The 23,384-nt window shown below is 38.9% G+C and overlaps 1 protein-coding gene across 2 annotated transcripts in view; it reads right to left on the bottom strand.

Annotated features, from left to right (window-relative positions):
• The window catches only part of ASCC3 (activating signal cointegrator 1 complex subunit 3), a 276,745-nt gene extending 256,310 nt beyond the window's left edge, over nucleotides 1-20,435 (bottom strand). Inside the window, exons 1-3 of one of the 2 annotated variants that reach the window (XM_074581044.1) lie at nucleotides 20,308-20,435; nucleotides 2,761-2,904; nucleotides 1,863-2,013 (exon numbers count right to left, since the gene is read on the bottom strand). In XM_074581044.1, coding sequence (XP_074437145.1) covers nucleotides 1,863-2,013; nucleotides 2,761-2,850 — 241 coding nt within the window. In that variant the 5' untranslated portion in view covers nucleotides 2,851-2,904; nucleotides 20,308-20,435. Of the gene's footprint in view, nucleotides 1-1,862; nucleotides 2,014-2,760; nucleotides 2,905-12,998; nucleotides 13,018-20,307 lie in introns of those variants that run through there. The other variant, XM_074581045.1, reaches the window with a different exon arrangement.
• Between the last annotated feature and the right edge of the window lie 2,949 nt (nucleotides 20,436-23,384).

Below are 23,384 nucleotides of genomic sequence, written 5' to 3'. Positions count from 1 at the left end.
AGAAATCTAAATTCATGCATTTATTTGCTGTAATTTCTTTGGGCAGTTTTTCTACCTACAAAACAACATATTATGCAAATAAAGTATTAGAGAAAAAAACAAATTTACCTCTTACACAAATATTCAAAGGTACTCAAGGAAAACATAAGCAAAACCACCTATCAGGAACCAAAATGTCACTACTGAAGAAAATTTTAAAAGTCATCAAGCATAAACTAAACAAAACCAGCCAGCATACTGGGGTTTTTGTTTGTTTTATATGAGGACAAAATGCAGAAATTTTTTTTTAAGTTTAAAAAATGTGTTCTAAAAAACTGGGTAGATTACTCCAACGTTTTTAGTATAATTAGCTTTTCTCACAAGATAGCATAAATTTTAAAACATCTTAAAAGCTTACTGTGGAGATTTACATGCTGCTGTTGTCAAGATGTCTTTATCTGGTCAATTCTTCAGTTATATCAGGATCAACCAGCAGAACTCCAGCAGAGAACAGTATGATTTAAGTGATAAAACTGAAGATAAACCCCTGGTATGGCTAATTCAAAAGAACTATTAAAATGAACTCTCTATTTTAAAAGGAACAGTATTATTCATTTTTTAACCCCCCCCCAAATGGCACTTCTGGCATAGTAAGCGTGGCAATTCTCTTTTCAGTAATCAAAACTGCCTTGTGCCTGCCTCTGTATACCTCTGCTATCCAGTTATGGGCCTACGTATTTGCTCTACTACGTCCCTGTTTTCTGCCTGTTAAACGACTTAACGAAATTAGTGGGAAAATTACAAATTACTTTGACATTCTTACTTATGACTTGATTCAACTTAGGTTAGACTTTAACCCCAGCAAAATCAAGGCATTTTTTCCCCACAATGTAACAGGAAAGAGCAAAAGAAATCCAGCATAAGCAAATGGAACAAGGCTGAGAAACTAGAAACTTAACATATAAATGGAGGTGCCTAAAAATTCAGAATTTCTCTTGAATTTCCCTATGGTGAACTTTGAAAAGCAGAAAACCTCATGGAGAGGATTGGAGGTGATATTTACAGGATAATTAGATACCTACATATGGAAGATACGTGACATAAAGAGACACGCGTATACAATATATACGTAAATAGATCCCAAAGGAAAAAGGTGGCTCAGCCTCCCTCTCAGCATTAGCCATATAGAAATCACAGGAAAAATAAATAAGTCCAAGACTAAAAAATTATATAGACCTAAACTTGGGTGCATGAACCTCACTCGTATTCCTAACATACAAATACACATCATTATTTAAAGTCACTTGTGTCAGAAGTACTAAACTAGTAGTTTTAGTCTGTTGATCAAAAACTAAGTTTTCACACTTTCTTTGCCATAATGTATTTCAGTTTTAAAAGCTTAATTCCAGATAAGTGAAATTTATTATTTATTTTCTCCTCAACATCAAACACTTCAAGCAGGAAACATTTTTTAGATTATTTATCTGCCTGCGTAGCAGTCCAATTTTTCATGATACCAATCACATGGAATTAAAGCAGATAACACCAAGATTGTTCTTTTCTCAGCGTACTGCCATTCCAAAAGAAGCTGTTGCTTTTGCTTACTGAAGGTCGATCACAAACCATACCACACACTATATAATACTATCAAAAAGCAAGGATTCCACTTAACAATGGAATCATATTTTAAAATAAAACAGAAAGCCAGATTGTGCATATACATATCAGATTAACTGGAGTTTCCAAGGTATTTCAGGGCAAGCCTCGCATCAAGTTAGAACTAAAATTGTACCCGTATGCAAAGTATGCAAGCAGAAAGCAGCTTGAGAAAAAAACCCCAACAAAGCAGTGTATTATTAGACTACTAGGGAATGAAAACATACCTATTTGTTTTGCAGCTTGTAATATAGTTTTTAAATCACCATTTACAGTTTGATGTTCTTTTTTGTCCAAATTGTCATCAACAAACTTTATTATCTTCTTCCAAGTAAGATCAGACTTCAGCAACTGTTCATGTAGTTTTGATCTTTTAATCTGAAAATGCAAAATGTTTTAGGTTTGGTTTTGGTTTTGTTTTGGTTTTTTATTTCAAATTACTATATGGAGTTTCCTTTACAATTAAACACCTGATAAAACCATCTCTTTCCAATTGCATTCAGTTTCCCCTATTATCTGTTCTTTACACCCTTTCCTGAGTGTAAGGAAGAAGGAGGATACACACATACACGCTCTCTCACTACTTTACTCTTTCCAAGGCAGAATTCTCTGTAAAGTGAAACTTTTGCAACTTCAAGCGATTTACAGCGCTCAAGATTCCAAATTTGTTTCACATTACAGGTTCCACAATATATCTATTGCTTTAATGCAGTATTTCTTGGGGGAAAAAGTACCTACATTCAGTATAACTGCATTTATTCTAAACATCCCCCCAACAAGAGTCCGAGGTGAATATAATATTCAAAGGGAGACATTTGGCTCCCCAGCTCTGTGTAAGCTCAAAAAAAACCAAACATACCAGCCCAGCCCAACTTAACTTCCTGAAAGATGAAATAACAGTGCTGCACGAACACAGCCAAGCAACCTTATCCATATAGCACATAAATCACAAAGCTACAGCAAATCTGACTTTGAGTGAAGACACTATGAAGGAAAGGACAGGAAACTATACACACTCTGCCCAGTCTTGCTTGCCTACTTTTATTAAATAGCAATGCAACTGAAGAAAGCAAACAATTCTAACTACAATTATGCTTTGGAGAAGAGAGAAAAAAATATCTTTACCGTTAAGTCAGCTAATTCTTCACTGTAATCCTCATGTTTAGTGACATTTGAAAAGGAGCGTAAAGCGCCTGTAAGACGAGGCAAGGCCATCTGTTACTCATTCAGTGATCCATAGGATGAGAAATCAAATCCCAGTTCAAGCACCTAGATGAGAACAAAACAAATAACATGGCTTTGTTAATGCTATAATGCGAACTCGCATCACAAACTTGAAAGACCTTTTTAAGCAAGCAGAACTTGGCTGGCACTTCAATTAAACAAGTTTTAAAAAAAAAAAAAACTCTCTCTCAAAATGCTGATAATCAAAATTCAATAGAAGGAATGTGAAAGGCACAGAGCGTAGGCAAGACACAGTAACACGCAGAGGTCACTCAGCAGGCTCTTCTTCTCTCTCCTCCCTAAAGAAAAGTTACCAGCAATGAGGCGAAGTGGCAATTATTCCTTTAGCGCCACTAACACAAGAGTACTATAGTGAAATCTATGTAACTGAACTTTAGCTCCCAACATCAGTAAGTGATTACAACCCACGGGAAGATTTCCTCTGAATCAGCCCACACTGGGAGCTTTCAGGTCATCAACAGCCTCCAGCACTGATGCAGGGGCATCCTTCTTGACAACCGGTTAGCCATCTTTAACCAGCAAACAGGCAAAGAAAATTACAACAGGAAAAAAAAGATCATAATACGCATAGCACTGAACTATTGGAAGAGATAAAGGGAATAAAGGGGCTGCTGGAAAATTGAAAAAAGCGTGCCTCGGGATGTTTTCATCTCACAGCTGGGAGTGTTACACACACACACACACACACGTACATAGCACGGGGCTCTCCCCAGGACTACAGCCTATTTCTGTGCGGTCTTATTTCCTGTGTGAAACAGGCTCATACAGCAAAACACAGCTGTTCTCCATCTGAACTTGTACTCGTTCCAAGCTTTTTACTGAAACTATTCTCAAAGTTGTTTAATTTTGAAAGGTGCCCACAGCTGAATTGTTTAATGAACCCTAATACACAGCTACAGTTTCTGATGGTAGCAGATAGACACAGATTTAGATTATTTTTGAAACAACTAATGATACCATTACAAACCTAATGATCTGCATCATTCTTAGCATGCAAGACCATCAGCCATCCAGAATTTAAAGAACTTAAAACAGAGTTAATAAAATGACTTCTCCCCCCCCCAGAGTCATATACTGTACAGAACTTCCTGCTTTAATCCAATTATCCTTAACATTTTTCTTCATTTAATGACTACATTTGTATTTTAGCTACCAACTTTGCAATACAGCACAGAAGCAAATCCAGATGCAGTGTTCCAGTCACAGGCAGAGAAATGTCACTGACTTGTCAGGTCTGCTTGTTTTCTCACCTCGCGTCAAGATGCTTTTTGAGAAAAGCTATCACAACAGCTGATACTTTCAAGACAAACGTTATAATGACGAAGCTACAAAATATGGAAAGATAAAATCTGTAACTGAGAAGGTGATAGAGAGGACATGTTCAAGCCTAGAAGCAGAGCCAAGCAACACCGCGGCTTTTGAGACATTCAGTGGATATATGACATGGAGGTCATATCAGCGTAGCTCCTGGTGAAAACATCCTCTGAACATTATAGCCACCATTACAGAAGAGAAGCAACATGTCCGAAATTTGAGGGAATCTAACCTGACCTTTTCTGTTTGGAACCAAACAAAAAAGATAAATCACTCTTTTACTGCTCCAATGCTATTAGCTATTAAAGATCACTCCATTTTGCCCATCTATTTTATACCTACACTCAAATACCTATTTCTATAGAATTATGGTTCTTTACAATAACATACCAACATAATTGTAATATTATCTTAATTGTCCTTTCTGAAATAACGTGCACAGTAATTTATGAAAGTTTGAACCCACTTTAAAAGGTTCAATTTTCACACACACTTCTAGGAGATTTTAAAGCATCTCCAGCAGGCCCATCTCAGTTAGGAACTGAGTTTTAAAGGAGTATTTCTTCCTCCTTTATTCGTCACGTTATTAATACTGTCTGAAAGAAAAAACCTGGAACCCTAGACAACAAGTAAGGGCACACCTCCGTGACCACAAGTTGGACAAAGAGCAAATCCAGCCCTGAAGCCCTACAGTTGAGCTTATACTAATAAATGCTGCTCCACATGTGCCTGTGTGTTTTCAGAACTTGCTGGTCCCCAGGGGGGCTGATCTGGCAGAGCAGCTGCCCAAGGCTTCTGCACCTTATTTGTAGGCAAACCCCACACGCCCTTCACTTCTGGTCCACGACACCCACACTCACCAGGGCACCACAAGAAAACAAAAATAGCCATCAATTAGAAGGCAGGGGACAGGTGCAATTACTTTACTGTTAATGTGAAAACCAAGGTGAAGAGTAGGAACTTACACAATTATTCTGTAGCATCCTATAGGTAGCTGTAAATACTGGGCCAAAAATGCTGTGGCCCTATGAGATGCAGCATAAATTTACATTTGTTTAAAAAAAAAAAAATATTAGTTACCTGCTTTCGTGTAAAGCCTGCTGATGTAGATACCTGCCTGCATCACACTACCTTTAGAATGGATGAGCTACTGCTTGTCTTCCCACAGTGACCACAAGGGTAACTAATCCATAGGATCACAGAATGGTTTGGGTTGGAAGGCGCCTTAAAGATCATCCAGTTCAACCCCTACCGTGGGCAGGGACACCTCCCACTAGATCAAGTTGCTCAAAGCCCCATCCAGCCTGGCCTTGAACACCTCCACAGATGGGGCATCCACAGCTTCTCGGGGCAACCTGTTCCAGTGCCTCACCACCCTCACAGCAAAGAATTCCTTCTGATTTGACAGAAATATACCTGTTTGCCTGCAGCTTGATCTGAAACGTCTGTACTAACTACAAAATGACCCTGCTAAGGTTTTGGAACAAGGAACTAAAAGGCAGCAGTGATTAAACCCTTTGCACCAGGACCCACATATAGAGATGCGAGATGAAATTTTGCCATTCTTCTGCCCATTCCCCCTCGAGAAAAAGGTGTAAGAACAGGTACCATCTTATTTCATGTTTGTAGAGGGACAAGTGGAATGGGAATCTAACCTTAAGAGCAGTGCATCTTCACATGGTAAAAATATCTCTCCCCCCTCCCCAACAAGTAAGGACAATTTGGGCCCATTCTGCTAATGATATTTAGGAAAAGGAACTGAAGTTTAATGATTCCTATCACTATCTCAGATTCCCCGCCTCTTAAAAAAACCTTAACTTTTCACCAAGCTTGTTTGTAAAGCAGAAAAAGCAATATCCACCTTTCTAAAGCTTTGAGAGGATGAGAGGCAATAACTTTTAAAGCTTATTTTACTTCTTTTAAAAGCAAGTGTGTTTTTAACATGGAAACTTTTTATGAGAGAAAGTAAAACATAAAAGCCGATTATACTCAGAATTCAGCTATGAAACCATTCAAGCTTTATTGTTTGAAAGTAAACCTAACAGTAAACATGGATCACAATCTCAGCAGGTTTTTATTCATTAAATGGAAACATTTTTAAAAACTGCTAGCAATATTACAAAGGTAATGAACGTTACTAGAGAAGTTTTCCACTTCATATTTTCACAAACTACTTAAGTTTTCCTCCCACTCCTGGCCTTCCTATGTTTTTTCTACAGGCAAATAACAGAACTGTCTCTTCCTCTTCCCCACTGAAGTGTTGCAGAGATTATGGTCAAAAAGATGCCCTTTTTAAACATACTCAATTTCTATACTTTCTAATAAAACAAGCCAGCTGCCCAGTAGGCCTAAGAGAAGGGGACTGCTCAGATCTGGTACCTCCATCTTCAAGTTGAACACTAATCTTTCTTTACTTACAAATGATGGAATAACATTGCATTAACAGAATCACAGATAAAATCTGCAGTTACGTTATCCTTAAGTACCAGCTTCTGTAGCATCTAGTATTTGACTTGCTATAGGTCCCTTAAAACATCACAGCAGTCATTTTGTTTAAACTATTTAAGGAATATTAAGCCATGTCACTAGGTTTTGCCTATATTGCCTATAATTCTTTAAACTATTAACAAGTTTCTTGCTGTCTATGTAAACGTCTCATTTATAAAACCTGAAGAAGCTATTACTGATTACTAATCTAATCAAAGAACATTATAAAGAAAAAGAGGCTTTAGATAGACATTGGCAATTAATAGCAGCTTGCTATTGACCACATAGTATTTAGATCAAATGCCACTTTCACTTGTGAAAGTGGAAACATTTCAAATGCAAAGGAAGCTAAAAAGGCAAAAGATATCCCAGTCATAAGACAAAACAAAAAATAAAGGGACAGTGCAGTAACCTTTTGCACTTTAAATATATTTTAAAAACATCAAAAACATGTTTATTTTAACATTTAGCACAATATTACCTAAACCAAACACAAAAACAGCAAGACCATGAGGACAAATTAAGACATTTAAAATATATCCACACACAGAATATTTTACTTCTTTGCACTACTATGCAAGAGGAATAAAAATAAATAAATCCTGAAGCATTACATTTTAGTGACATGAACACATTTTAGAATTGCTCCAGTTAACCTCAGCAGCTTCATTAACACAGAGGTAAACTTCATATTTTATTTACAAATAAGTCTCAATATTTAAAAAACCCCACATTCTATTCGGTGTGTATTGCTCACTGCCATTTTAAAGAAACAAATAAAAGCATTAGATGAAAAAGCCATTTTACAACATTTGTAAATTTGTATTAGGGGACATTTGTATTAGATTCACTTAAACTTCTTATCCAAGCACATTTGATGCAAACAGTACAAATACAGCACCTAGCGCCAAAGCTGACAGCCAGGGATAATATTGGTTTAATAATGTCTGGGACGTTAATCATAAACAGCAGGCCAAAGCAAGACACTACAATCATATTTTGCAGCTTTATAAGCAGTGCTATATGATGTAGTAACAATTGTACACTTTCAGACATCTGATTTTCTGCAAAAGCCTCAGATTTCACACTGGAATTCTCTCAAGTTGTCTGGGTCGAATATTGCTGATCTCCAGTCAAGACCGGGTCAATCTCTGAAAGGGATATGTCAAGATTAAGGAATATGTACTCAGGAAGAAATAGCGGCTGCCCGACACACGGTGTTCATCTCAGTGAATACCAGAATTTAAACAAATGCTTCAACATAATGAGGAGGCCTAACAGTGCCTGTGCGTGTCATCATTCATACAAGAGACGATTTCAGATCTTAATTACATAAGTCACTAAACCAAAAAAACCTTACAAAATAATGGAATTGCAAGCCACGCACTCAGTATTAACCCTTTCCAGACACTCTCTTTGCCACATTCTTTGCCATGCCCATGGGATTCACCACCAGCTGCCTGACACAGCTCCTGGGAGTGTCAGATGGAGAGATGCTCCCTGTGATTATGCCCAATATGGTTTTGGTGTGATACTAAACATCTGTCTTGGCCCAATAACATGTTCGTTTTACATGTGCTTTGAGATCATTACTAAGGATAGTTGTCGTTTGTGGAAAAAAAAAATTAGAAAAAAATTGAACAACCCCTTTTTCAGAATAGCTCATCTTTCTTTACCAAGAACAAGGCGTAGTTCAATTGCTAGACTGAGAAATGTCTGCATGTTTGCACCCCACCACTTAACTTTTTCATTTCCTGCAGCAAGAGACAGACTGCATTCCAAGCAATAGAGACTTAGGGCCATGAAGACGCTCAGAGGGCTGGAGCACCTCTCCTATGCTGAGAGAGTTGGGGTTGTTCAGCCTGGAGAGGAGAAGGCTCCAGGGAGACCTTATAGCGGCCTTCCAGTACCTAAAGGGGGCCTACAGAAAGGATGGGGAGGGACTCTTTATCAGGGAGTGTTACAATAGGACAAGGGGTAACAGTTTTAAACTGAAATAGGGTAGATTTAGATTAGATATTAGGAAGAAATTGTTTACTCTGAGGGTGGTGAGACACTGGAACAGGTTGCCCAGAGAAGTTGTGTATGCCCCATCCCTGGAAGTGTTCAAGGCCAGGCTGGATGGGGCTTTGAGCAGCCTGGTCTAGTGGGAGGTGTCCCAGCCCATGATCTTTAAGGTCCCTTCCTAATCTAACCATTCTATGATTCTATGTGGAGATGTACTATAAGCAAATTTCCAACTTCATCATACATAACATGTATGTTCATTTAAACACTAGACATAAGCCACAAATACAAGATAGGGGGTGAGGTGGAAGTGTGTGTTTTTGCTTTAGCTTAATAGGGTGCTCTGTGTGTTTCTCCCTTTCATACCGTGTCATCAACAGAGGTTGAAAACAACCCCAGGGGATTAATCTTTCTCCATTCCAGAAATGTCTGTCACTAAAGAAAAACAGGAAGTGTATGGAAGGTAAATACAGACACACATGTCCAAAGGACGTAAAGGGAGGATGAAAAACAATAGATACACGAGAGAAAGAAAAAACCTTTGAGTTAATAATGACAGCTAAGTAACGCATGTTGCAACTCACCAAGGATGGCTGAGAGGACATGGGATGCACTCCAGCAAAAATAACTGCTGTAATAATACGTACAGAACACATAATTGCATAACTGCTGTGATAAGGCCATGCTAGAGCACCTGTTCAGATGGTAGTAAGAAACATTCTGTAACGCATTCCTGTAGTGAACAGCAGCCTAAGTTTGAATATACAAGCACACTCAAGGATAAAGCCCCCAGCACTAACTACCGGCCACAGAAATGGCATTGCCACGTTCTTTGCAACTCCGCTTCAGGAGGTAAAAGAATTGCTTATAACAGTTGCTAAAGATTCACCATAAAATTTTAATGGAGGTACAACTGGGTGACTACCTGCAAATGAAAATTTGTACAAGTAATAATCAGCACACATAAATAGGCTTACTGTAGCAGAAAACCAATAATAAAAGCTTTTATCTTCTCAGCTCTAATGGGAAGGCAAGAACAGAAAGAATCTGTATTTCTCTGCTGTGTGCAGTCTGCTTTAAAAATATCATCCTGCGCAGATCAAGTCAATCCTTTATACCTGTGATAACAAGTAATCTTGCCACCGCTGGGGCTTAACTGTACTTCCTCAGTTGATTACCATACCAAAGCCCACAAAAGGTCTGAAGGTGACCACAAGCAAAGCTTACCAAAACAATTTTTCCCATTCTAGCATTGCTTCTAAACTATGCCAGGAAGCTGTTTCTTGGTTGTCCACCCTCTTCCTTCTCCCAGGAAAACAGTTTGCAGGTACATTAGCCCTTTCAGAACAAGAGAAGGTGGTCTCCCATAACACTTTACTTCAAAACATTAGTGAAATCCATCTGAGAGGGTGAACTGACCTTACATTACATAAGAGGAGAGAATGGATGCATCTACTTGTCAAAATCCTTCAGTAACCCAAGAAGAAAAGCAAGAACCAGAAAACAATCATATTGAAAAACTATCTTGCAAAGACACAAGAAGCGTTTAAGTGTAACATAATTGTGCAAGAGGCAAAAATCATCACATTACAGATCTTCTAGAAAGATTTGTTGAATACGATCTATACAAACTTGTGTAAGCACCTTTATGCAATCAAGGCAGGTTAACAGGAGGAATTATCAAAAATAGCATCAGCTTCGGTGCGCAGTCAGGTCCATCTCTCATGGATAACACACATCTATGCCTGGACATAGACAACTGCTAAGTACTGTGAAAATCCAAACATCTTTTTGGAATTAGCTAGTAACACTACATGAGCAGAAGAGATAATGACTCAGATTAATACCACTGACATTAATAAACTGGACCTTTACTTTAGCAGGGCAAGAATATTACTTTCCTTATTTTTATTAACTTTTTTAAATAATAAAGTTATAATAAGAAAGCCACTTTTGGATCATGCAAAATATCTTTAATTAACTGAAATACCAATGCATATAATAGAAGCTTACTGTTGGGATATCCAAAGCTATGGAAGCAAGTGAAGTTAACTAATAATTAGCTTTCAAAAGACAAGATAAATTACACTTGGCTCATGAGCTTGGTGTACAACTAAAATCAGGTTCTGCTTTTTATTTTCTTCTGAGAAATAAGTTCTTAAGTTTGGTACACAAACGAAAACAAGTCCAAAGGACTCTTCAAGGAAAATGGGACTACCACAAGGAAAGGAATTCTATTACACCTTCAAGCTACTACAGCAGCGTAAAAGGAGTAAGACCAAAAGGAGACATTTATTTAACAAAGTGCAAAATATCAAACTGTGTATCCAATGGCCGCAATTATGGTAGCTAAGTCATATTGTTCATGGTAAGTACATCTTATTCATAATTTAGTTAATTCCATTTTGGAATTCTCCACGGAAGGAAATAATTAATTTTTTTGTTTTTATATTTCAAATCAAGCTTGAATAGCATAGGTTTGTTTAAGAGAAGGGACAAATGTAACAATTTAAATAATAAACCTTCAGCAGACCTTACAGAAACAGTAAAAATACCGTACAGGGACAACTTCTGTTCATTATCAGTGAACCTGTTTGAAAACTGTGCTCAAGAAATAGACTATGCTTAATTTTGCTCCTCTCCAACTCTACCTCCCTTCTATCCCCACTCTTACGACACTAAAATATTCAGTCTTACAAACCTTGGGATAATCTAGAACATTTGACTGTTTCAAACTGAGAGCTGACGAATTCTTTTTGCCACTCCTTCCTGTGAAAACAGCATCAGTCCATGCCTGCAGGAAGAAATTATTCCCCAAAACTCAGCACTCACACTTGCCCTTGAACCTTAGGAGAGGGTGAGGGGGAACCACCTGGTTCTAATCCCAGTCCCAAAAGCATAATTGGAGATACAAACCCTACACTTACTCCCAAAGTCTGCCAATCTTGTCTAGGTGAATGTTAAAAAGTAATCTAATTAAAGGCTGCTTCTAGCCAGGTCTAAAGTCGAGCTCCTAAACAATTGGAAACCAGACTGGAAAGCAGAAACAAAGTCATTCTCCATTAACAAACGAATTTGACAAATGGTTTGTTAGATCTACTATTCTTACCTCGATCCCCAACACGCATCCCAGGCATGTTACTTGGGAATCTGTACAGGAAAATTCACGTTCTGAATAGTGGCCCCAACAACTCTGTCAATCTGTCGACTCATACCTGTGTATTTAGTATGAGAGTACCTCATGTGTCTATGGTGGCTACGTTTACAACACACGTAACCAGACACTACTACGCTTATAGAGAGAGAAGTACCATACAAAGCCTACAGCCCATTTCCTTCAGGGCATTTAGGCACATGCACTGACATTCTTCTCTCCAAAACCAGCTGTTGTTTTGGATAGAAAACCAAAAATGTGAAAATATTTCTAAAAACCTGTGCCTGAACCATGCAGGAAGATTCAAACTTCCCTTATGGCAGGCACTTGGGTGGGATTTAATGCCTAAGGATAGCATCTAGTGAGATTTGAGGCCCTTTATAGTATCACAGAAATTTGCATGGGCCAGTAGATGTGACACAGAGGATGTTCGCATCCTCTGAAACAGGAGCTGAATACAAGGTCTAATTCTGTGAAGTTTTTAAATTGGCAACAGGTGTGCGTTTAAGCACCTGAATCACTTATCAGATTTACAGACAATTAAACAAATGCCCCAAATACTATATTATCTCCCAGTTCTAAATAACTGGATGTTTATTATCCACTCAATACCATTATTATCCTTCGTAATTAACTCTGATCTCTTTCAAAATACGGTTTCAAGGCCTCAAAGTTGGAACTGAATTGTTCTGAATGTGGAGCATCTCCCCCAAATGCTTCTGAAGGAAGCACAAACCATCCCTTTTGAGAAAAGCATAACCTATTTTAGCATTTAAGAACAATTTCAAATGCAGTAAAACAAAAGACTAAGCCAGATACACTGAGCCTCAAGACCCTGCCTGTACACTGTTGTTCAAGCTACTGGGGAAAGGCTGTACGAGTACAATTGTTCTCTCATTCCTCATTAACCCATCCTGTAAGATTCCTGAAATAACTTTGGGAAAGTTTGTGAAATGGGGTAGAGGTAAAATCAAAAAGTATTATGGGAAAGCCTAGAAAATAGTTCTTAAGAGGCATATAAAGATGTTCTATATCAGTTGCCATTATTTTTAAGACGACTATTTTCATAAGAGACAATAAATAGGACATCTAGTATAAGTGCCCCTGAAGCACTAAGTTTCCTCCCAGATCCCTGTACAAGCGCAGGAGGCAGTACCAGTATCCTTAGGATCCCAAAACAGCAAGCACTCTGGAACGCTTCTAGCCAACAACATCGTTGCACATACATGTACGGTATCACAAGTGATTTTTACAAACTGATCTGAAAGAAAAGAAAACAAAGTCTTCTGTGTATGTGGAGAAGTCCAACTATATCACTGGTGAAACTCTTACATACTTGGAAAATATATTTCTGAGATTCATGTGACAACAGACAAGTTAACCATGGGAGAATGTCTTTTTGAAGTTGTAATACTGACTGGATGAGTTGCATTGCTATTCGTACCACGAAAATCAGAACCAAGGATTCATTAACTGGTTAAATAACACTGTCTCCAGTACTTTATGACATTGCTATTTTATACTCTGCTGAATTCATCATCAAAAACCATGTCCAAGAATCGCACTGGACCGTAAGTAAAGTGGTGGATATCATTAGCTTCATCAGAAGTGTATCACAAAATTAGCATTTTTTTCAGCATGGTGTAAAGTGAACTCTTCACAGAAAAATCTCTGGCAACGTCCATGTCGCTTGGAAAGACAGGATGTCAATTCTGAATTAAGTGTCTTACCATACATCAAGAGTCCTTTTTAAGGACTTTAGTAATTAGTTACAGTTATTAAAATCATTGCATCTAGCAGATAACACACCATAGCTGTGTAAGCACAATACTACCTAGGATAAGATTCATATTTAATCTTAAAAGAATGATTGTTCTACAAAAGCACTGAAACAAGACTTCTCATTTAGAGAAAATATAAAATAATGTTTGTGTTCAGCAATTTAATCAATAATACAAGTAATGCTGGCAATCTGAAGCAGAAAATCAGCAAGTACTTCAAAATAAACTACAGAATTATTTTTCAAAATAGAAACATGCAGATTTTTAGACCACTTAAGAAAGAAGCTGTAAATTCTACAGTACTTCTAGTAACATATAAGCAAACTCATTTAATTGCCACGTACTAAAAAGATGGAACTGTCCTTTGAAAGAAACAAGAGTCCTGGCCAACTTTGGCTATTACTAAATAAAAAAATTCCCAAAACTATCAGCTCATCCAATTTCCAGCATTTTTTGTGAGAGTAAGGATTTTTATCAATGGTTGCAAGGAGTAATACAGAAATATGTAGAAAGTATATATAAGTAAAAATAACCAATAGTCTTTGTCCACACAAACACAACAATTTCATTAAAATAATGCAAGGGTGTTGTGGAATTTTAAGTGTTTGCTATATTTAGCAACATTTGGATTTATTGCATTCATTTAATTTTTATAATAACGTCTGTAGTACTTCCTAAAAACTGTTCTTACACTTTTTCTACCATTCAGCACCTTGCTTGGAACCTGCCATAGTTTTTGAGTAGAGGACGCAGAAAGTTATGAGAAACTTTGAGGAAAACTCTGCTAGTTAGTAACATCAGTGAACACTGAAGATGAGATATTTAAGTAGGGAAAGCCTTCTCATTAATATCAATGAAAACTCTCATCGGGATATATAGTCATGTGCATACTTCCTTACAAATATCCAGTAAATACCTTCCCAATGATACACAACAATTTCGGAGCTGAAAGCTCTGCATTTTATCCAAAATTCACCTTGCTAGAAAGTGGTCTAATTTTGCATACACTAAGATGTCTTTAATTAAATGTCATAGATCATATAAGTATCCTATGAACATTATATACTGGGTTCCTTCATTTTGCATTTAAGTCCTATATCAATACATTAAAAACACACATTTAAAGGTTCCTAAGTTTGAGTAGATTTTAGCAGTGTGCAACCCCTCAATCTTTCTAACATTACTTCAGAAAGTCTCTGTCAGCTTTTCTTACCAATGTGGAGGTACCGAACTGCCGAAGACACTCAGTGCCCAGTAACTCCTAATTTCCTGAGAAACATCATGGTTTAAGAGACAGAGTCCCTTGTCTTCTCTTTAGAGCTCACATGCAACACAGGCACTTCAAACAGCACATCAGGTATTTGGTGACCAGCAAATGGCAGTTTCCTAATTGATAATTTATTATTGTTACAGTTTAGAATTAGAACTTAAAAAAAAAAAAAAAAAGAAGAAGAAAGTAGTGCTGCATTCCTGCAATATTACAACATGTGCTAACTAGAATCAAGACAAACAGCTGCTGCCGACCTCTCCTGGGCCGACTGCCTACAGTGCTGGCAATACATGCAAGAAGATACTTTGAGAGAGACACCTGTATGGTTTCCTACAGTGAGGAGATCCCTAACCATCTTTTCACCAAGCTTGTAAACTATCAGAAACGCGTGCTTATTCCATGAGAAAATAGGGAGGAGAACAAAAGTTGCGGCATAACGTTATCATTCTTGGCTGATATAATGAAAAGGAAAATAGCCTCATTATGTCTCTAGTAATATGAGGAGGTTAAAGCAGGACTTTTTCCTGTTGTGCAATTTCATAAATGGTTACATTTCTAGAAATGTAGTTGCGTTCTGTTAGAATGTATGTAACATATTAGTCAAGATTCTCCTATTTAACAGTTAAAAGCCTTTGAACAAGTATCACGAGTACTTAGCACGGCAGATATACAAACTGTTCAGATTTATAGAATCAACTTTTAAAGACTCCCTATAAACAAAAATGCCACACTAACAAGAAAATTATAAAACCAGGCATTTTTTTTATATTCATGCTTCAGAGGCAACAAAGCTCTTATACCATATGATGTCATCCTCGGCAATAAAACCCTCAGGGAAAGGAGAAGTAAGGGGGGAGACAACATCTGTGCTTACGGTGTTTGTCTGCCCAAGCAACTGTTACACGTCTCATATTTTCTCCCTGTGTCACAGCGAAAGGGAGTAAGTGAGAGGCTGGGTGGGCATTTGACTGCTGGCTGGGGTCAACTCACCATAAATAATAAATTTCTTGAAAGAAACGGAAGCGAGGACTTCCAGAAATCCTCTTTAGTCTTCCTTAATCTTTCAAGGAGAGGACAACTCGTTCACCCTTACAGCAGCAGCTAAGAATAATGCCTTCAATTTCTTGAACAAATTAATCAGAATCCATTTTCCAAATACAGACTCACTAAGCAACTCAGTTCAGCAGTCTTCGTCAGTTTCAAAGAAAGGAGTGGTTGATATAGATATAAATGTTTCTGTCTATGTTTTAAGAAATATTTGAATTCAAGCAAGGAAGTCACTACTGTACAAACTCATCTATATTCATTCTCACAGCTTCCTCAGAATCTGATTTATAACCGGAAAACTGAAGTTTACTCTACAAATCACACAATAAATGCTTCAATCACCAACCCATCACTCCATGATCATCTATTCTTACTGTGTGACCAGCTTATGATTACAATTCAGGCCTGTAATATCAGATTCAGTTTATTTTCAGGCCAAACTTCCAACGTGCCTTTGGGCAAGCGAAAGTAACAGATGGCTCAATACATGCCATAGAACAAATGACGGCAAAATCTAGGGAGGTGTATAATCCATATCCCTAAACTACAATCCTAACTCAGCATACAACAAAAGGGGAGAGCTAGCAACTTTTCTCTCCCTAAAATATCAGTTGAGTAAAACATTCTCCACCTTCCTGTTATTGTTCTCCAGCATTGTCAAGATTTAACAAGACAGAAAAAACCCACCAAGTTTTAGTTCACATCTTAAGAGAGATGCACTCAGCTAGAGGCCGGCCACCAAACTCTAGTCCACATGTTAATGGACTGAATAAAGCAAGGAAAACACCAACTGCCCTTTCAGCAAGGACAAACCGGTAAATGTGCAAGCAGTCCAGCATAGGCACTGTAGCCTAATTAAGTCTTTCTTGGTTTCACCCTAGCCTAAAGGATTTTCAACAAACTATACAAAGTTGTGTACAACTTCAAGAGGAATATTCTATACCAAGTGACTAAAATAACCTCAAGGAACACAGGGCATAGGGATCTTTCACACCACTGGTTAATTCAGTGAGCACTGTTACCACAGAACCAGAGCGCACTACTTCTTCCTTCAATCATGTTTTCAGGTGTCTGCGCAAAGTATTGGGATGGGTTGATCCCAACCAGCAGCCAAGCAGCCACACAGCTGCTCGCTCACCCCCCACCACAGTGGGACAGGGGAGAAAACAGGAAGAATGAAAGTAATAAAACTTATGGGTCAAGATATAGACAGCTTAATGGAGGAAGGAAAGGGGAAAAAAAAACAAACCCACAAGCGAAGTAAAGAAAATAGCTCACCACATCCCACAGGTTGACCAGTGCCCCACCACCCTTCGAACAACAGATACCTTGGAAGCAAAAAACATCCCTTTCTTCTTCCTCTACCTCTTTTTATTTCTGACCATGACAGCACACAGTATGGAATATCCCTTTGGCCAATTTGGGTCTGCTGTCCCAGCTGTGTTCCCACCCAACCTCTTGCCCACCCCCAGCCTACTCTCTGGGCAGGCAGGGTGAGAAAAAGAAAGCCTTGATGCTATGCAAGCACCGCTCAGCAACAGCCAAAACACTGGTGTGTTATCAACACTGTGTAAGCCACAAATCTAAAGCACTACAGCTCTGATGAAAGTTAACTCCTAAATCCAGCACAAAAACATACTCGCATTGTTTTGTGCAAACAGAGCACTCAAATTCCTCAGAGAGAGACGCGCATAAAGAATGCCCTGACTGTAGATCCCCATAGGGATTGTACTTGCAATAAACATGAAATTGCTCATTTCTATGATGTGATGAGGTGTTTAAAAAGCAAGAATGGGTAAATACAGAATGACTGACTATTGCTCACAATGTAAGAGTAAGGAGGTACATGATAAAACTGAATATCAGGTGAAAACAATATCAAGTGGAATGTTTTTCCCATGTAGAATATAATTAAATCTGGGAATTCATTGTCACAAAATGCCAAAAACACTGTAAGTTCAAGCATACTCAAAAAAAGAATTAGATGAATTAATGGAAGTCAGATACCTTGGTAGTTACTGAACTCTGAAGCTTAGAGGCAGATCATCAGTTATTTAAATCACTGACTACTGAAAGGTAATATGAAAGTGAAGGCATCACTGTATTTGCTTTCCGATATATTTTTTTTCAGTACGTCACCTACATCACCTGTAGTACTGGCTGCTACAGGAGAGAGACACTAGACAAACATTTTGTTTGAGAACAGCTGCAAGTTTAGATAACAACAGAGATTCTGAGGATTACAATTTGGGATTTAGGAGCCTAATGTCTCTAAATCTGTTGGTCCAACCCTTGTTTTCTTCTCTTCTTAGTTCAGACATCAGCTAGCAACATTTCTAACAAACTTCCAACTATACATTATAGGTCATTTGTTAAATTGCTTTTAATTAGATAAGTATGTCCAAACTAGAGAGTAGATTTTGTTTTTTCTTCTTTCTCCAAACATGAAGGCCTAATTTGGTTTAAAAAGATGCATAGACTGGAAAGTGCTCAAAACCAACTTCAACAATTGTTACTAAAAACAATTTACCAGGAAAACATTAAGCTGTTATTTGGAGTAATGAGTGATAATCATCATGCTATTGGTAATGCTGGAAACATGGGAAGTCAGGAAACAATATTTAAAGACAGGTGTGAGGTCTTAAAATATACCAAGTTGTCCTTCCACCAGTTAGTGTTAAGACTCCATTTGAGTACTGTTGTCTTTATTGCACACCCTGTCTCTAGAAAGACACAAACCAGTTTAGAAGGATGCAGTGGAGGATAACAAAAATGACCAGCAATGTAGAAGACATTATCTACTAGGAAAGTTATAACAAACTCAGGTTAGACAGGTTATTGGGAGGAGAAACACATTGGTATATTTCAAATACATGCATGTCAGCTGCAGAAAGGAAGAAACAAGAAGAAAACAAAGGGGTGAAAAAGAACAGTGTGCGCTCCTCTTAATTTTAAAAACAGAAAGCCTACCTAGGCATCACTTCAGGTTTAGCTTCAAAAAAAGCTCCACACAGAACTGCCAGACCAAAATACTATCATTTGACAATTTCTTATCTTCTGTCTGATTCAATGGAACTGGTGACCATACCTTTTCCAGAGACCAAGCTAACTTTTCGAGAAAACTAAGCAGGTCTAACATTTAAACTAAGTTATTCAATGCATTAAAGGCCCTAGTTGGGAGTTGGTCAGTATTACCATATAAATGAGAGAGTTCCTCCAAATATCTACGCACCTAATTCCAGGATGATGGAAGTTTACTTTCTCATGGGCAGAAGCAAGCCAGACCCAAAGGGAATTATTTTATTACAGGGTCTGCTGAAAAGCAGTGTGTTTACTTCTACTCAGCACCTCACTGATATAATTAATATGGTTTTCAGATGAAAGCCAGACTGCACCTAAACTGACAGCGGGATTGGTTTTGTTCCTCCTAAAAATTTGTCTCTGCAACATACCATGTGGACATACATTACCCTTGTTGTATCTTGTCTGGAATTTCTCATATTTTTTCTACTCATTGACTAGACCCAAGTCAAGCTATTTACTCAAGTAAATAACTAAACTTGATGATTAGATCTCTTCTCTGCAAAAGCGAAGATTACTGGTTCCATTTCAATAGTACTATTCCACAGTCAACTCTTTAAAAAGCCTAAAGATTGAAAAGGATCTACACAAATGTTAGTATTTAAAAACAACAAAATCTAAATTCAGAACTCATAAAAGCTTTTAAATACAGGTATTATCTGAATTCCGATAGGATACACTCTCCTGAAGGGTGAGCCTTAAGGCACAAGAGATCATCATGCATTTTACAACCAAAGTTTACCATTACCAACCAAAACGAAGCAAGAAGTATCGGAAAGGGAAAAACACTCTACATGACCACGTGCTGTTTTTTCATTCTTAATGTCTAGTACACTACATGTATTAATATCAGCAGTAAGTACTGAAGGCATTCAGGCCCGTTCAACACCTGTGCCGTGTCCCACTTGACAATACTCCTCTTACCCCCGTCCCAGTAACCACACACCAAGCCCAAAACCAGACACAGAAGGAGAGGAGAACGGGACCCGGCCTTTATTAGTGAGACCTCGTACCGCCCGCCAAGCTGCGCGCTGGGACTCGGCCGCACGCCTGCGGACAGCAGGGCCCGGGCCCGCCACCGGGCCAGGACATCCAGCCTGCCCGCCGCGGCTGGCCCTGCCACCGGCACCCCGCCGGGAGGCAAGGCCCGGCACCGGCCAGCGGCCTCGCTGCCCCTCAACAGCCACCCCCCTCCGCGGCGAGCCCCCGCCGCCGCCCGAGCCCGGCCAGCCCCAGCCACCCCGCGCAGCCGCCCGACCCCCGCCCGGCCCGAGCCCGCCGCGCACCTGCCTTCCGGCCTGCTGGTTCCGCTGCCGCCAAGAGCTGGCGCGGCGCGACACTGCCGTAAAGTGAGCAGGCGGGGCGAAGCCAAGCGAGGCGCGGCGCTGGTGCTATGTGGCCGTGCCCGTCGCTGTGCCCCGGCCCGGCCTGGACCCCTCAGCCGCCTCGCCGGGCTCTCTACCGTCCACGTCCAGGACGGGCCTTTGACTCCCGCCCTACCTCCCGGCCTCTCCGCGCCGCGGAAAGCCGGCGCCGTGCCCAGGCCTACAGGCCGCGCTGGCGGCGTCCGCTGCCTTTTTCTGTGTAGAGAAATGCGTCTCGCCGAGGTGCTGCGCCGCCACCTGCGCCCGCCCGCCCAAGTTGTGCCCTCCGTGATCAGACAGAGCGTGGGGGCAGTTCCCGGCGGCGTTTTCTCTTACAGCATCGGTGGCTTTCCCGGACATGGGTTTCCCTGGCTTTCAGCCCTTTATGATCTTTACCGGCTCGTCCATCAGTGCATGCTTAGCAGCTTCCCAGGGCACGTCTGTAGGCCAGTCTGTACCTTACGTGCTTTTGCATAGGTGTTCCTGAGCAATGGGGTTTCTAATCCAAAGGCACCATAGTAAAATGATGCTCAGAGGGAAAGAAGAATGAGCGACGACAGCTAACTTTAGGACAGAACCAAGTTGCAAGGAAAAAAGCGATCACTCTGTCATGCTTGGGTGTCTGTACACAAACACAACTGGACTCTTAAGAGGTTACCAACTAGTTAACTGCTAGCATTCAGAGGATTTATTTCTGACTTCTGCCTTTTCAAGTGTCTTGTGTTCTGGCTTGTGAAGCATGTAACGGCACTCTTCTCAGAGCACTGAACTGCTTTCATCTCTGCAATTCTACCACGGATTCTGCTCATATGAAAGAAGGCAAGCACTCATGCCTGTATGTGCCTGCATGTGTATCTGTACACTTGGAGATGTTCAAAAACACACTCCCAAGAAGACAGTAACATACTTCATCCCATGTTAAAAAGAAGGAAACATACACAGTTTAGAGGAATCATAAAGCGTATGTATTTTGGGTTTGGTAGATAGTCATGTGGAACTGGTTATAATGTTTCTAAATCACTTATCCTTAGCATTTGACTAGTCTAAACACTGGAAATCCCAAATTTTTGCCACTTTTATTCAATCATCATGTTATTAAAAATCTTCATAGTGGACTAGCAAAGAGTAAGTACTATAATTAAGGTGCTGTAACTTGATGCTAGATACCTCAGGATTTCAATTTTTGCAGCATAATTTTAGTACTATATTTGCAAAGCAAATGTGAATGTTTTATAAATATATTTTTAATGCATGGATCTGTCAGGAGAGTAAGGATTAGTCATTGGCATATTGCTTTCCTTAAGGTGGGAGGAAATTCCATTACAGACTTGTGAGCCAAAGCTGTCACTTAACAAATACTACAGTTCTGTCCTGCCTTCCTGACTTCTTGAAACATGTAATTCCCATAAAAGCAAATTTCCAGCCAAAACAAACCAAAACATTTTTTTCTTATCATACAGGAGAGGCTGCAGCAATACTGAGGTAAGGTGTATACTGCCATTTGTAGACAAAAGCTAGTATAATTTGAATGTGTTCTAACAGATAAACAGCTTATTAAGTAAATATATACTTAATATAATTTATATTATATTAAGTATATATAATATATATATAAATATATATTAATATATATAATAAAAAATATATATACTTTATATAAAATATAAACATTATTAAGTAAACATACTTAATAATGAAAGGTGTTTATATATATTTTTAATAGACATTCAGGATGAATTCTACAAACCTAGGCTTTGCAAGGAATAACTTGTCTTTGCAAGGTCATGTTACCCATGGATCTCCTAAGATTACAGGCTTTGTAGCTTTGTCTGTGTTGCAGTCAAAATTTTGTTTATGGGCAAAAGAGAACTTGCTATATATAGGACCGAGAATTGACTTTCAGCCCAATTAATGTTTTAACAGTCTAGCAGTCCAAGTTCTCTCCTAGAGAAAAGTCTCTTATAATGCAGCTAAAACCTTCCTAGTATCTACCCTTTTCTTTTGTGGTATGATCACCTTTCAAGTTTCCCTCTAGATCCTAAGGGACCTATCGGTCCCTCTCAAGGAGAATGCAGGAGAGGCTTACAAGATGTCAGCATCATGAGGTCTTCCCTCACGATAATGTTCCTCCCATTGGGGTGTTTCTTGTTTTTGCTAGGGGGAGCCCAGTGTTCCTGCTTTCTTACTCCCATCTTGTCACCTGATTATGTTTTTATATGTTTTTTTAGCACAATCTGCTTCCTTCTCATTAGCTCCCAAGTCAAATCTGAGAGTTGCCCTACAGCCTTCTCAGCCTCAGTTGACAGAAATGGCTATAATTTTGTACAAACTGACTGCCTCAGTTTGTCAGACTGCTACCATATGTGGTATTGACCAAGCTTAAGATAAAACACATCATGCCATAGTCTCTTGACCACTAAACAACTGTTAAAGCAAGCTAAAACCAACTGAGGCTGAGACAAGGCCAGACAAATTCTGAGACCCTGCGCTATCAGATCAATACAAAGCCTAAGGTCCTCTACTAATGGGAAAAAAATAATCACATTTACTAGGTTACGTTTGTTTTCTTGTCTTGGAAAATATTGAAACTTTACATTCTTGTAGCTCTTTGGTTTTATTGACGTTCACTTCCCAGCAGACATTGGGAATATACTGCAGCCTGCTACAAGCTAACTTTTGGAGACCTTAAATGCACAAGTAGTTGTACATACTAACCTACTACTGTTCAAAATTTTAAATAATTTTTGAATGAGTTTTTTAACTAAGTGGCCTCTGTCTTCAGTTGCATTCATACTGAATGAATGTGTAAGGTGATGTTTTACAATAAAGATATTATCTGGTAGATTTTTAATGGACCAGAAGTGCCAGACATTGCATGGAATTAATTTTATCAAATGCAGATGACTCAACATAGACTTACTAAGTACTTCAGCAAAAAAAATTCTGATTTTCTTCAGTATTTACTAATTTTTTTTGGAACACATATGATGTATAGAAGT

The sequence above is a fragment of the Larus michahellis genome, chromosome 3 (assembly GCF_964199755.1).
Source record: "Larus michahellis chromosome 3, bLarMic1.1, whole genome shotgun sequence".
Lineage (NCBI taxonomy): Eukaryota > Metazoa > Chordata > Aves > Charadriiformes > Laridae > Larus > Larus michahellis.
Note: the sequence above shows the minus strand (reverse complement) of the source record. Positions and strands in the feature narration are given on the sequence as shown.